Here is a 14,558-nt window from a genome sequence, read left to right as displayed (position 1 = left end):
AATAATGACAAAGACTTCTGACATTGTTTTTGTTTTTTTTAATAAAAACTGAAAGAATTGAAAAATGAGGCATCTGACATGCTTCTCACTAAAATTATCATCAGGTCTTGCATGTCTTTTTTTGTCTTTCTAAAAATGTACAAATGTGAGGCAACAAACAATAGTCCACTTAAATTCTCCATACACTCCATTTTCATTAATAAAACCCACAAACATCAGGTTTTTACAGTGTGGTTTGCCAGAAGAGTTGTCAGCAAGATCCGGTTGTCAGCAAGATTATGTTTGAATCGATGAGGCGATCACAAAAAAATATTTCTGAATTGTAAAATTAGACCACGCGGATAAAATCTGCATGGTCTAATTTCACAGTTCAGGAATGTTTTCTGGTCAGTTCATAACATATCCTGATTGTTACAATGGAATCTTACAGGCAAATAGTCCAACAAGATGGTAATAAAGACTTTTTTGGGGGGTCACTTTCCCACACACACACACACACACTTTCCTAAGTGCACACACACATACATACATATAGTCCCTCGAACTCTTTGTTACTCCGACATCCAGAGTTTGAAGGTGCGGTCATAGGAGCAGGTTGCTATGAACTGGCCGTCTGGAGACAGATCCACACCCATCACTTTGCCCTCGTGACCTGCCAACGTCTTAAGCGGAGACCAGCCAGGGTGGGTCCACACCTTCGCCATGTTGTCGTATGCACCAGTCAACAGGTAGTGACCGTCAGTGGCTGAGAGACGAAGAGGGAAAAGAGTTTAATAATGTTCCAACTGAACAGGGTGTAAATTCACTACGGCAGTCAAAGTCAGTCAAAGTATTGGCACTCCAAACTTAGTGTGAGTGAAATATTCAACCCACTAGTTCTATTCAAAACATCTCAGTTTCAATGCTCTTAACCAGGGTTCGACATTAATGGTTGCCCGGTTGCCCTTGGCGACCAAATTGTTACAAGTAGCAACCAGATATTTATATAAATATAAATAATTCCGTGGAAATGCATGGATTCCAGTTGCTGCTACTGGAAGCAACTGGAATCCATGCATTTTCACAGAATTATTTTTGGAATCTGATCCCTTATCATACCTGTTCATTCGTACTCGTCGCTCGACTTATTGTGACTAAATTCAAGATGGCGGCGAACGGTAAACTTCCTGAAGGTACTGTCTGTATAAATCGTCTTGTAAATAAACTACCAGGGCTTTTTCAAAGTTCTCAATGTCTCGTTTTAAATGTCAGGGCCCTCGGAAGTCTACCCATGAAGTGTGGAGCTACTTTGAGCCTCGTAAATGGTGTAAAACAGTGATTTATTTGCATGGCTAGCCCGATGCCCGAGGCACCACCATTGAAAACCTGTTGGTAGCATCGGCTAACTAGCGCCAGATTTCGGAGTGCAGGGGACAAACCGAGATGAGCTATGAGAAAAAAGTTCACACTCGGTATCATGTTTCAACACACTTTAGGTCAATATCACACTGAACTTCTCCTTTAACTTCCCAGTCCATACATTTACTCCAAGTTCTGTGAATGAGTGGATGCAACTCTTGCAGGTCTTAAATCATCCTTCAAAACTCAGTGCTGTTGTAAAAAAGTATTAATCGCCTGTCTGATCGAGAGGAAGAAAAGGAGGAGACTCACGCTGGAATTTGACTGAAGACAGGAGGTTCTGATGGGCAGGGATGGTGTAGATACACTTCCTGTGACGCAAGTCCCACACCTTGCAGGTGTTATCCCCACTTCCTGTTGCAACGTTAAAGCTGCAGAGGGGAAAAAGCATTTCAGCAGCTGCAGCAGCATACCCATCTTAAAATGGTCCTGTCGATTTCATTCAAAAGTTCCTTACAAAGTAAAGATGACTGATGAGGCTTACATTTTAACGTCAACAGCTTTGCCTTCAATGTCCTGTTGTGTCAACTCACCCATTGGGAGAAAAGTTGATACTGTAGATCTCCTTTAGATGACCCTCCAGGAACATGACGCAGCGACCAGTCCGCAGGTCCCAAATACGACCAAACGCGTCCAAACCACTGGAGAGAGAGAGAGAGAGAGAGATTGAGAGAAATGTTCAACTTAAAAGTGCTTTAAGTTTGGTCTTGACTTAGAGGAATTTCTGTTGCACACCAATTGATACCAGAGAAGTGTCTTCATGTTTGAGACCACAACAATATGCAGTATGCATGCACACAACATTGAGGTCAAGGGTCACATACATGAGTTGAATCATGTGAATGGTTCTTTTTTCAACACAGTCTGCGGTTACAATAACCATGACTTGCTTAAATTAAATTACAGAGCCATTCAGTCATTAGTGCGTCAAGGAGGGGCGGAATATGTCTAGAGCCTGTCAAGTTGTCCTGACTCAGACACACTGACGACTTGTCCTGTAAAGACTTGAAGGGGAGATGAATACTGCCTTTTAATCAGACAATTTGTCACATGAAGAATTTACAATAATTGCAGGAAGAATCAATTAAAACACAGTTGAAACATTAGTTGTAAGCAATACAATCCTATGGATCCAGTCTAATATTTTGACATTTCCAGTCAAGCATAATTTGGTTTCTTTTTTTAAAGTATATATTTTGGGGCTTTTTTGCCTTTATTTGGACATGACAGGAAGTGGGAGAGAGTGAAGGGGTGGGAATCGGGAAATGACCGCAGGTCAGATTCGAACCTGGGTCCCCGCATGGTACAGGCGCTGTAGCCTGCTGCGCCACAGCACCCTCAGTAAACCATAATATTAACAACCATTAACATCGTAGATAGAACAGTCCAGAGTTGAGTACTAAGTCTATATGTAGGAAAGACCCTAATCCAGTTCTGTTATCTAATGACCAAGAGAAACAGTTAATCTCATATGAATTTATAATAACTGAGATTGATAGGGGTCTTATCAGTTTAGAGTGCTAAGAGCTGAGCCACAGAGTAGAGTATATGAGGTGCATCAGAGGCCAATCTAAGGGCCTTACCCAGTCCCTGCCAAAGAACCATCTGGGTGGAAGTGCAGGTCATGGACACCCTTGCTGTGGCCCTCCTGGTGAAGAATTTCTTCTTGTGCATCCAAGTCCCACAGCCGCCAGGAGTTATCATAACTGGGGTGGTTGAGGAAAGAAGATCGAAAGAAGATGGGTGTTGAATTAATCGGTAATTAATATGTTAGTAGTGGTTTGAATTTGACGCAATTTGGCGCATTTTGTTTGTTAGAACACAACAGCAGACTGTACTCACCAGGTGGTACCCAAAAAGCGTCCGGATGGATGCCAGGCTACTCGTGCCACCCTAACGGAGTGCCCCTCTATGTCAGCAACGGGCTCGTCACTGTTGAAAGGTGATAAGGATTAATTGATGCAGAGTATTTGTTACTTCATAAATTCACACAAGGCCTTATATAAACATTTACTGTGTCATTATATTCAGGCCGTTGCCAAAAAGGAAACCATTATGCATTGGATGACCGTGTCTTTGTCAGCAATTCACAGATTAAACTAAATGTAGTGCCAGCACAAGATTCCGACCTGTCCAGACTCCACAGCTTGACTGATCCATCCGCGGCACAGGAGGCCATGTTGATGTCCGACTCCTCCAGGGATAGCGTGGCCTTTGGGTGGAAACAGATTGCCCCCACATTGGTGTCATGACCTGAAAAAGGGTTGTCAGTATTTGTGATCAATCATTGCAAAGAGAACAGCTCAACACAACATATAATGAGACATTAGCCAATTAGGCAATAGAGTCTTCTGCTGATAATAACATTTAAATATTTCCATTGGAACAAGCTTGTATGTGAAACTGCTGTCATTGCTATCTATTGCGGTCACAATTAGATGTGCTGTAACTTTGAATACTGTAGCTACTGCTGCGGTCATTATTTAGGCTATTGATACTGAATCATGACTACATTTTTTACAGTATTTAATAACATGTCAAGCAAGCACTTAATGGTATTGCACATCACCATACAGGATTCAGACATCAGAAATTGCAATTTCCCATGGCTCAACAACAAGACGACACAAAGAGCTCATGCACTTACCCCTTAGTGTGCGGACCAAGCTGCAGTCTGGGATATTCCAGAGTTTACATAAGCCACTCCTGCAGTCACACGGAAGTACAAAAATACATTTGTAACAGAAAATAAATTGTGTTTACAAACAGCATGCCTTTGATCAACCTAGTAATGCATCAGGATACACTATTATTTGACAACATACATCCATTCTATTTCAAAACAAACTCTATCTAATAAATACATACCATGAGGCTGTTACGAGTAGTTTAGAGTTGGGACTGAACTGACAGTATGAAATAGGTCTGTCATCTCCAATCTGACTGCAGAAGTTATTTAGATTCTAGAGAGTGAGAAAAAAAAGAGACAATCACTCTACAATGTTGTTTGCGGAGAAACACACAAGATGCAGATACTGATTAAAGTGGTTGGATGGTTATACTACTTCTTACATCATATAGATTTTTAAAGGCACTTTAATCTGTTTCACTGTTCTGTGCACTTATTCTGACTGATATTAATTGGATCTCTTTGGTGAACCCTAGGAGCTATAGCTGCATACCCTGAGATTTTTGTGGAGCTCCTGTTGCTTGACCGTGCGTGTGGACTCTGGGATTTCCTTATGAGCTCTGGCCTCTTCCAGCCGTTTCATTGCCCTGAACACACACACACAAATCATATGACATCAGAGGAACATTTGACCAACATTTACAAAATAATCTTATTTAGACTGTTGTTGTTTAGACTCTGCAACAAACTGTAACATGTTAAAACATCATGGGATATGCACACAGGATAATTTCTACTACTGTTAACAGACAGGAGTTTTCAGTTAACAGAGAGGAGTTGTCAGAGTCTGTGTTTTCTGCATCATGGTATTGTGCATTGGAAAAATCATGCCTTTAGATTCCTGTCTTATCTTGATTCTCACACACCCATTCCCTGTAAATATGTCTGAATGGGATGACGGGACGCTTACCTGGGCAGAGAGTAGTGGGCGATCCACAGTCGAGCATCTTTCAGAGTAGTGGGGCCCTCATGATACCACGTCTGCTGACACTAAAAGACGTGTACATTTTTGGCAGGTGAGTCTCAGCACAATATACAGAAAAAGCCAGGTACATAATTTATGAAAGCAGGGGTCAGATGATCCAATCACCTCATCCTGGCTTCGCTTGGCTTTTTCCTCCTCCTTCTTGGACTTCTTCAGTGCATCAGGCCCCACCACAGACAGGATGTTCCTTAATCTGAATCAGATAACGAAGACTTGTAATGTAAACACTCAATGTGAAATTCAAAGTCCAGACGGCACAAGGCCTTTTTTGTTATTATCATAAAATAAATGTAAAATCCTTGTGAGGTGGTGTGACAATTAAATACTAATTTACCTCTCTCTTCTGTCTGCTGGCCCCTCCCCGAAGAGTGTGATTGGCTCGCCGAGAGCTCGTAAGCAAGCTTTGACTTCTGCATCGTCAGTGGATACAGTGATCTGTCTCGCTCTCTTACGCCTCTCAAATTCAGCCAGCACCTCTGACTGTCTCTCGCTCACACGCTCCTCCATGTCCATCACCTCACCTAGGAGACAGTGTGCTCATTTACTTCTTGAGAGATATCTGCTTTCCCAGGGTCCATGAAATTACAGGTAAATTAGTAAACAAGTACGCCCAGTTATGCAATAGTTGTCATTTGTCTTCAGCACTACAATGCAATCATGCTTCATTCACAAAATTGAGATTCATTCATCAACTGACCACTAGATATGTTGATGTTGCCAGCCTCGATTCCAGCTTTGACCCCATCTTTCCCTGACCCACTGGCACCTTCCCGGCCCAACCGTTCTCGCTCCTTCTCCTCTAGACTCCCATAGAAGATGCGAGACCTCTTCACCATGGGTACGTCCTCGTCGTCCGACATCTTTATAGTTTTCTTGTCAAAGGTATAGACAGATCTGGAGCCTGTTGAACCAGGATTCAAGTTTAATTGGGTTACACTTCTGGACAGATAGTTATTTCCCTGTGAATTTCCCTTCTGATTGTGTGACAGAGGTGCCAGTGCTCTGCGAAACATAATTAAAGTTAACTGAAATGCTCAGAGTAACGTTATGACAACTCAGAAACACACACGACACAACCAAAAAATCAGTAACGTTAGCGTTATTCCACACTAACATTTAGACAAAAGATACTTTATTGTCTCCACCTTCTGTTGTTAAGTTCTGTGACAGTTGTTATACTGAATAAAATTGTACTAAAATATGAAGCACTATCTTCTTTGATACAAGTTTGTATCACCAGGCAGGCAAGACAGTAAACTTCCGACCATGCATTACCCAACAGCTACCTTTAGCATTTAGACAAAAATATGATACATGGCTCCATAATAGGTTTGCAAACGATAGAAACTACATAAAACGCAGCGATGAACGTTAAATAAAACAGCTGTACAACAATATAAGTATGCCTATTCACAATTACCTTTTCAATGAAGAAGCAACGAAACAGCCGCGTTTTGCTGGTCGCACAGAATATGCGTAAGCGCTGCGCTCTTTCAAAGACGGATGATGATTTTTCTCAAAGTCAGTTCGTCAGGATTCATAGCGACATCTGGTGTATAGGAGGCCCACCTAATAGTCAGTTACACTTTAAATAATGGCAGATTAGATTAAAGTTGGAATAATTAAACATTAATAAGATGTACTGTGCGATTTGTTTTATGCCAAGCTCATTTTGAGTGTATTGTTTTTCTCACGATCGTCCTCCTTGGGTTGCGTGATAGTCTGCAGTAGGAAAAACACATTTCCCACAAACCTTTACACGATTGATGATATCATATGATGGCGACTCAGAGTGTGTAGCAAGAACAAATCGTGCAGTAGTAAGTATAAAACGTTATATCCACAAACTATTTTACTAAACGTTTTAACAGCCTCTATAGTAGAATGCCGTGTTACTGTCATTCGTAAGATATGGCTAAATTGGCTTGAAGTTTGTTTGTTGCTATTATTGGTCTTGGAAAACTGGTGTTGTTGATTAACGAAGTTAGCTATAACGTTAAACGTTAGCTTGCCAGTAAGGTACACGGTTTTTATAATGGTTGTAAGTATAATCATGACGTTTACATGACTCGAAATGTAAGTTAAACGTAGATGTCTATGCCAAATGTAAACACGTTAGCTAGTGTAAAGTGACTTGTGTCTTTGATATTGTTGTGACATAGGAGATACGATGATTTTACTAAAATGGAAACGTAATGTCAGTGATGGAGAATCAGAAGATTTCAGTAACTGTTCTTTCTAATGTTTTACGAAAATGTATGTTTATTTTGCAAAGTTACCAAGGAGCTACCAAAAACCAGTTAAGGATGCTACGAAGAAAGCCAACACGTCTGGAGCTGAAATTGGATGACACAGAGGAGTTTGAGAGTGTCAAGAAGGAGCTTGAGGTAATTTCACAGCAAGCAAAGTCAAAGCATGTTTCAACACACCGACTTTTGTGTACAGAGATCAGATTCAGATGGTTTGTGAAAAAGAGTATGAAAATGTTCTTGCCTTCTAATGTCAGCTTGAGACAAATAGACAAAGATGTAGAGGCAGGTCTGGAAAGCAATAATATCATTCAGGTGTATGGTCTCAAAAGCTTCAAGTTCATATATATGTATATATCACTGATTCTTGAGATAAGGGACAAAACATGTCCCCCATCAAAATGCAATTTCCTTTAAAAAACAATAAATTATTTCATTTAAAAAGGCTTTAAAAGTTGGATATGAAATAATTGTGTATGTTTAGACTTTTAGTTTTGGCTATATTTATATTATTTCATAGTAATTTCATAAAATACCGGCACTGTACTATGAAAGCCCATGCAAATGAACTCGTCCTCCGCAGAGGTTACAGTATCAAACTGCAAAAATAAAGTGTTTTAAAATGCCCAAAATGCACAACTATGATTATGAGGTTAATTGGATGGCTTAATAAAATATCACAAAATACTTAACGTGAACATTGCATTATTTTATACATTAACAACAGCCTTTCAAAATCTGTCCTCAATTCATGTCAACTCCGTCAGATATTTTTCAAATTCGAAATAAATCAGGCATATTTTGGTCAGCTTTAACCCTGAGGACCCTCTTTGACTTCTTTCTGTTGATGGATGCAGCAGTCCAACACATGGTCTCATAAGTGTTTTTAAAAAAATAAATATTCAGCGTTGAAAGTTGAAATCCCTGTGGTCACAGCTTTTATGTGTCAACACTGTCTTCAAAGTAGAGCTGAATTCAATCAAGAAGTTTGAAATAAAAGTTGGTATTTTGGTTTAGTTTAGTGGCAGCTGGCAACTGAGGAAAATCAAAATGGCTACCATCTACTACACATGATTAAGTTAAAAAAACATGTTGTTTTGTCAACTCCGTCAGACGTCAACTCTGTCAGATATTTTGTCTGACGGTGTTGACATGTAAGCTGACGGAGTGGAAAAGTGCTCCCAAATACTCATTAAGTAATGTATAACAACTACATAACATGATAATATGATCTAAGTAGGCATGTTGATTGACTTAAAACATCTTAATATACCCAAATGCCAAATAACTTATAATAATAACTCATAAAAAGTATTGTTTTTATCTGTAATCTAGGCAGACAGGAGCAAAAACAAAGAAACAGTACCAGAGAAAAAGGAGAGAAAGAATTAACCAGAGTGACCCAGAAAGCAGAAGGGACAGTTAGACAGTAAACAGCAGTTAGAAAAGGAGAGACAGAGATGGAAGGACAGGGTCCAAAACAAAAAAGTAAAACAAGTAGGAGAATTAGGACCCAGAGCAAAAAGGCACCGGAATAAGTATTGGAGGAAAGCAAAGAAAAGGTCCAGAGCTATGCAGAATAGATGGCTAAATGAAATAGACACCCCACCAGAATGTCCTCTGGACCAGGCTGTTGAGGAGCCTACTTCAACCCAGCGTGCCCTTGCAGCTGAGAGAGAGGAGAAAAACCAGGAAAAGACACGCAAGGGAGATAAAAGCATTGAAAGAAAAGGTTAAGAAATTAACAAAAGAGCAACACAAACTAAGAAAGCAGGAATGGCGGAAAAAGAAGGCTCAAATAGAAAAGTCAAATGTCAAACTAAAAGATAAAATGATTGTAGATTCTCCATGAACAGAAACAGAGAGGATGATAACGGGAAGCCAACATCGGAACCCCAACATTAGGAGATATCTTCTTTTCCACAAGAGCTGAGAAGGAATTATACAACTCATGTGGCACAGAAACGAGTCGTTGAAAAATCAGGTCACAGACAACTGGCATTACACTGCAAAAACTGCTTATCTAATAAAAATCTAACCAAGATTATTAATCTTATATCAAGATAAAAACTAGTTTGTATTGTTTTCAGTATAAAGAGACTTACCAGCGCTTTCTCATGAAATCATTTGACTTAATTTAAGAAAAGTTTGACTTATTTTAAGACATCTCATCATGAAAACAAGCAGATTTGCCAGTGCATTGAGCAAATTTGTACTAAAAACAAGCCAATTTGTCTGCCAGTGCGTTAAGTAAATTTGTCTTGATAAGACTCCTTAAAATAAGTCAAAGTCTTCTTAAATTAAGTCAAAATGACCTTTCAAGAGGTAAGTCTTTTCATACTAGAAACAATACCAAATAGATTTTTTGATGTTATTATAAGATTAGATTTCATTTTTTGCAGTGTATCAGGCAAGGTTCTAAAGAAGTATCGGCTTCTCCATAGGCTTCGCCAGTTTGGTGTTAGCTACAGACAACTATCATGCTCTTGCAGTGCTATTGAATTGCCAATGCTTTCCCATAGCTACTCTTTGTATAAGAGACTGCTCAGAGGAGCAGCAGACTGATGCAAGGGCCAGGAAGAGCCGTCCATGTTGATAGAGGAGATGGAAGACGAGTTGGGAGAAGCAGGGGATTCGGTCGTAGGAAAGTCCATTGATGTAGATATAGAACACCAAGATGTGAAAGTTGAGTTTTTGCATCGTCGTGGTCCTACTGCCAATGTTCACCCTAAATATGGGAGGAGGGTAGCCTAGAAATCTAGACGTACCCTAGCAGCAGCAAATGTAATTTGCAGCCAGGGTAGTCTAGCAACTCTGTTGGCTTGTGAGCTGGAAAAATCCAACTTTGATCAGGCCAATCATATTGTGTGTAGAGTCGGTGGGCGGGCTTAACATAATGACAGAGTTGCGACGGTTCCACGTGAATTCCCTGCTACTTGAAAACAAAAAAGATGGATGCTGTTGCTGGAAAACAGCGGTCTTTGAATCAAGACTGGAGTTAAGCTTTTTTTTTTTAAGTTGGCAGAAGTTTGATCAACTAGCCAACTAGCTCCACTGGTGGGAAAGTGCATGGGACTCATGAGATGTAGGCAGTGTTGGGAAGGATACTTTCAAAAAGTATTCTGTTACAGAATACAGAATACATGCCCAAAAATGTATTTTGTAACGTATTCAATCTGAGTAACGTATTCTGAATACTTGGATTACTTCTGCATTGATTTGCAATGCAGCCATCAAATCCTGCTTACTAAACAGGCCTATTCTGGTGTGTTCTTCTATTCCAATGGCTGAACCCTGCTGAAAAAACCAGCTAGAAACCAGCTTATGCTGGTAGCTGGTTTTAGCTGGTCTTTGCTGGTTTTCTTCCAGCTCTTGCTGGTCTTTGCTGGTGTAGCTGGTTGGGCCACCAGCTGGATATGCTGGTTTGACCATCTGAGGAAGCTGGTCATGCTGGTGTGACCAGCCTGTCTTGTGGGATACAGCTGGTACAAGATGGTCATGCTGGTGACCAGCCTGTCAAGCTGGTCATGCTGGTTTGCTAGAATGACCAACATAAGCTGGCATGGCCAGTTAAACCAGCACTATAGACCAGAAACACCAGCTAAAATGACCAGCTTGAGGTGGTACAACAAGCAAAACCAGCTGAATTACCATCATAAGCTGGGAAAACCAGCTGAAGGTATGTTTTAGCAAGAGTTTTGCTGGTCTAGTAGGTCAACCATCATAGGGTGGTCAAACAAGCTGGTCAACCAGCAAACCCCCTTTAGCTGGTCAGGCTGTTTTTTTCAGCAGGGAAGTGTTAGGCCCATATAGGAGAATGTACTAGAACCAGATACAGATACCAGATACAACTATAAAATAGCAAGGTGACCAGTAAAACTACAGCAGGCAACTAGGCTAGGAGGAGGGATGTCTGTTTCTGTCCAGTGAAATATTTTGAAACTGACAGGGACAGCTTGTTCCCTGTTCAACACCTCTTGTCCAATGTCCAAGTCCCGCAGGTTAGACAAACTATTATATATAAATATCTACTACTTGGCTCTACACCGAAGGCAGTAATGACAGATAAAACACTATATGTACTTACTTGCTGAGAGCGATTGGAGCAAATCATAGAACTTACTTGCCTGAGGTCCTGTAGAAACTCTTTGTTTGAAGTTTGATACTCTTTCCCTTGATACTGCCATGTCAAAACTAGTCAAATATCTTTAATCAGTTTGATTCTCGATTAGTTTGTCAACACCGTCAATTGTGTGTCAACACTGTCAGTTGTGTGTCAACACCGTAAGATGGAGGTTTTTAATTTTTATAAAAAAATGTATATTTATTTTGTTTAATTGAGTGTGTTCATACATTAAAACACCAACTTATCTACATGCATCAGTGTCTTGTGTGCACAAAACCGCTAATTGTATATATATTAAGAATTAAAAAATAGTAAACTAAATTAAAGTAATTTAAAATGGCTTATTTCAAAACAATGTAAAATGATATTAAAAGTGTATATAATGCAATTTATCACTAAACCTTGCTAAGGCACACCATTTCTACACACTTAAAGACTTTAGAGTGTTGTTGAATTGATCAAACACACAAAAAAACATATTTATATGTGTCCGACGGAGTTGACAAATGACAAGTTACTAAGTCAGTAAATGTCAATTTTTATAAAAAGTGGTTAATAAAAAACCTGTTCCTTTTCAGGCATGATAGATGAGATCTATGTTTATGATGATATCCAATTCAAATTAATGTAGTATTGATTTTTTGTTTGTCATTTTTCAAAAGTACTTTTGTCCCTTATCTCAAGAATCAGTGATAAAATAACGATTGTCCTTTGCATGTATCAAACAATTAGCCTGGCGGGCCATCCTATATCATTGAAATGTATAGTCTGGAATCGACCCATTCACCTCGCTTAATCCAAGGGGCGGGCAGAGAATTGTCTTTCAAACTGCCTAGGCATGCAATAGGCCAGCGCTACGACCATATCCGTATCCAGTCGGCAAAACGGCAAATACATCCTTCTTCGAAAGGAATGACTTAAGTGCATTGTGTTGCTCAACTTTCAAAGAAAAGCACAAGTCCAACTCCTCCAAAGTTGACGCCAACGCCGATTCAAACAACCGCTCTTCGTTCGCCATAGCCACCTTCCTTGTTGTTCACCGTCGTAGGACTGTCATCATCCTGTTAAGCCCGCCTTGAGACGCTCTAACAAAATAGAGCGCTGTGATTGGATGACGTCCACGGCGTCAGCCAATAGAAATTCCTATGGTTTGATACTAGACGTACAGGCTGAGCAAATGAATTTGCCGCCGCTAGGGTGCGTCTAGATTTCTAGGCTATCAAACAATAAAAATGGAGAACATCTAATGAAGAGAACAGTCAGGCATTGTACATTCAAGGCTGTGTGTGTGAATAGACCATAAGTGAGAAGGAACGTAGGCCTAACACAAAGACAATTCACATGAGCAGTATACAGAGTAAAGTTAGAGTGACACACTCAGATAGGCTACAACACAATACAACCTTCAAAGTGAAATGTTCCTACTTCAGTTAAGTTTGTTATCATAGAGTATGAGAGCAGAAATCCTGCACTCGCAAAAAAACATACGTATGTGCAGTTTCTCCGTGTTGACTCGCTACTGTGTTTTTAATTTCCAGAGCCGTAAGAAACAGCGGGAAGAGGCAGATGTAGTTGGAGTGGCAGCATCAAGTGAGATTGGCGGTGCAGCTGGTGGCGCTGAGGGGAAGACTCGAGAGCAAATGATCCATGACCGCATAGGCTATAAACCCCATCCCAAGCCCAACACGTTACCATCCTTGTTTGGAAATCTCTCCTTTTGAGTGTTTTGTGCTTCAAGGACTTAAGATTGTAACAACAATGTTAGTAACAACAATGTTACTGTTCTACTGGTGCACAGTGGTCCCGCTCTACATCTCAAAGTGAGCATGTATGAATTCGTAAGTGCAACATTTCTAACACAAATGTATTTTTTATATACAATGTAAATTTTTGTTTTTTGTTATGTTGCCGAGGAGCATTTAAGGAAAATTTACTGATTTGGAAACTACAAAGAGGTTTGTTTCAAAGCAACATTGAACATTAGGATCTGTGGTAATTTGTGTGTGTGTCTGGGGAATAGTTTTTTTTAATTGAAATAAATTACTTTCAATCTAATTTGACTACAGTACAACACCTACACCAATGATGCAGTTATCATACAGCGGGGAAAATAAATATTGAACACGTCAACATTTTTTTCAGTAAGTATACTTCCAGTGAGGCTATTTGCATGAAATTTTCACCAGACATTAGTATTAACTTAGGTAATCCACACATATAAAAAAATCCAAACATTAATGTTCATAAGTAGAGTTATGAGTAAAAAAGTGGAATGCCACAGGAAAAAAGTATTGAACACGCCTACTGAAATTTCTTAAATACTTTGTGGAAAACCCTTTATTTGTAATGAGAGCTTCAAGGCATTTCCTCTATGACGAAACTAATCAGTCGCAGTATTCAGGTGTGATTTTGGCAAATTCTTTTAAACAGATAGTCTTTTAATATTGAAGATTCCAGGGGTCCCTCTTGTAAATCCTGATCTTTAGGTAACTTCCAAAACTGTTCAATTGGATTTAAGTCAGGGCCTGAATTTCCTTTCTCTGAAACCAATTGAGAGTTTCCTTTGCTGAATGCTTTGGATCGATCATTGTCCTGCTGGAAGGTCTAGCCATGTCTCATCCTCATTGTTCTGGTGGATGGCAAGATTCTCCCAGAAAAAATGGCTCCATTCATCATTTCTTCAACTGTATGAAGTCTGCCAGTACCATGAGATGAAAAACAGCCCCACACCGTGATGCCTCCACCTCCAAACTTCACTGTTGGTATGGTATTTTTAGGGTGATGCACAGTGCCATTTCTCCTCCAAATATGGTGTGTAGTATGACATCCAAAGAGTTAAATTTTGCTCTCACCTGACCAGAATACATTCTCTTAGTATTTCATAGGCTTGTCCAAATGTTGTGTAGCAAACTTTCAATGAGCTTCGACATCTTTTTCTTCAGTAATAGAGTCATGTGGGGTGAGCGTGCATAGAGGCCATGGCGGTGAAGTGCATTACCTATGATTTTCTCTGTAACAACTGAACCTGCTGCCTCCAAGTCTTTCTGGAGTGGTCCTTGGCTCTTAGGCTACACTTCTGACTATCCTTCTGACTTCCTGGTCAGAAATCTT

General features: G+C 39.9%; 2 protein-coding genes across 2 annotated transcripts; one reads left to right on the top strand and one right to left on the bottom strand.

Moving 5' to 3' along the window:
* Positions 1-23: 23 nt before the first annotated feature.
* Positions 24-6,547, bottom strand: prpf4 (pre-mRNA splicing tri-snRNP complex factor PRPF4). The gene is made up of 14 exons (XM_076284343.1): positions 6,493-6,547; positions 5,770-5,973; positions 5,407-5,593; positions 5,178-5,265; positions 4,998-5,077; positions 4,581-4,674; positions 4,267-4,361; positions 4,046-4,104; positions 3,528-3,651; positions 3,241-3,330; positions 2,982-3,104; positions 1,932-2,039; positions 1,651-1,769; positions 24-745 (listed from the first exon to the last, which is right to left on the bottom strand). Exons 2-14 carry the CDS (start codon positions 5,930-5,932, stop codon positions 552-554), a joined length of 1,524 nt encoding a protein of 507 aa, XP_076140458.1. The 5' UTR covers positions 5,933-5,973; positions 6,493-6,547; the 3' UTR covers positions 24-551.
* Positions 6,548-6,784: 237 nt separating this feature from the next.
* cdc26 (cell division cycle 26 homolog) lies at positions 6,785-13,502 on the top strand. The gene is made up of 3 exons (XM_076284346.1): positions 6,785-6,892; positions 7,348-7,459; positions 12,986-13,502. Exons 2-3 carry the CDS (start codon positions 7,379-7,381, stop codon positions 13,166-13,168), a joined length of 264 nt encoding a protein of 87 aa, XP_076140461.1. The 5' UTR covers positions 6,785-6,892; positions 7,348-7,378; the 3' UTR covers positions 13,169-13,502.
* Positions 13,503-14,558: the final 1,056 nt, after the last annotated feature.

Source organism: Alosa pseudoharengus, unplaced genomic scaffold (genome assembly GCF_046254945.1).
Source record: "Alosa pseudoharengus isolate Yale_2024_CS ecotype anadromous, Long Island Sound unplaced genomic scaffold, YU_APseudo_1.1 YU_APseudo_1.1_scf_14, whole genome shotgun sequence".
NCBI classification, from domain to species: Eukaryota; Metazoa; Chordata; class Actinopteri; order Clupeiformes; family Clupeidae; genus Alosa; species Alosa pseudoharengus.
This window is presented reverse-complemented; position numbering and strand designations above follow the sequence as displayed.

Excerpts from the sequence above, each read along its gene's own strand:
- prpf4 (XM_076284343.1), bottom strand. The coding sequence starts at position 5,932 with ATGTCGGACGACGAGGACGTACCCATGGTGAAGAGGTCTCGCATCTTC. Across the intron at positions 4,362-4,580 it reads AGCTCCACAAAAATCTCAGG|AATCTAAATAACTTCTGCAG; the intron begins GTATGCAGCTAT and ends CTCACTCTCTAG. Across the intron at positions 2,040-2,981 it reads GGTTCTTTGGCAGGGACTGG|TGGTTTGGACGCGTTTGGTC; the intron begins GTAAGGCCCTTA and ends CTCTCTCTCCAG.
- cdc26 (XM_076284346.1), top strand. The coding sequence starts at position 7,379 with ATGCTACGAAGAAAGCCAACACGTCTGGAGCTGAAATTGGATGACACA. Across the intron at positions 7,460-12,985 it reads GTGTCAAGAAGGAGCTTGAG|AGCCGTAAGAAACAGCGGGA; the intron begins GTAATTTCACAG and ends TTTAATTTCCAG.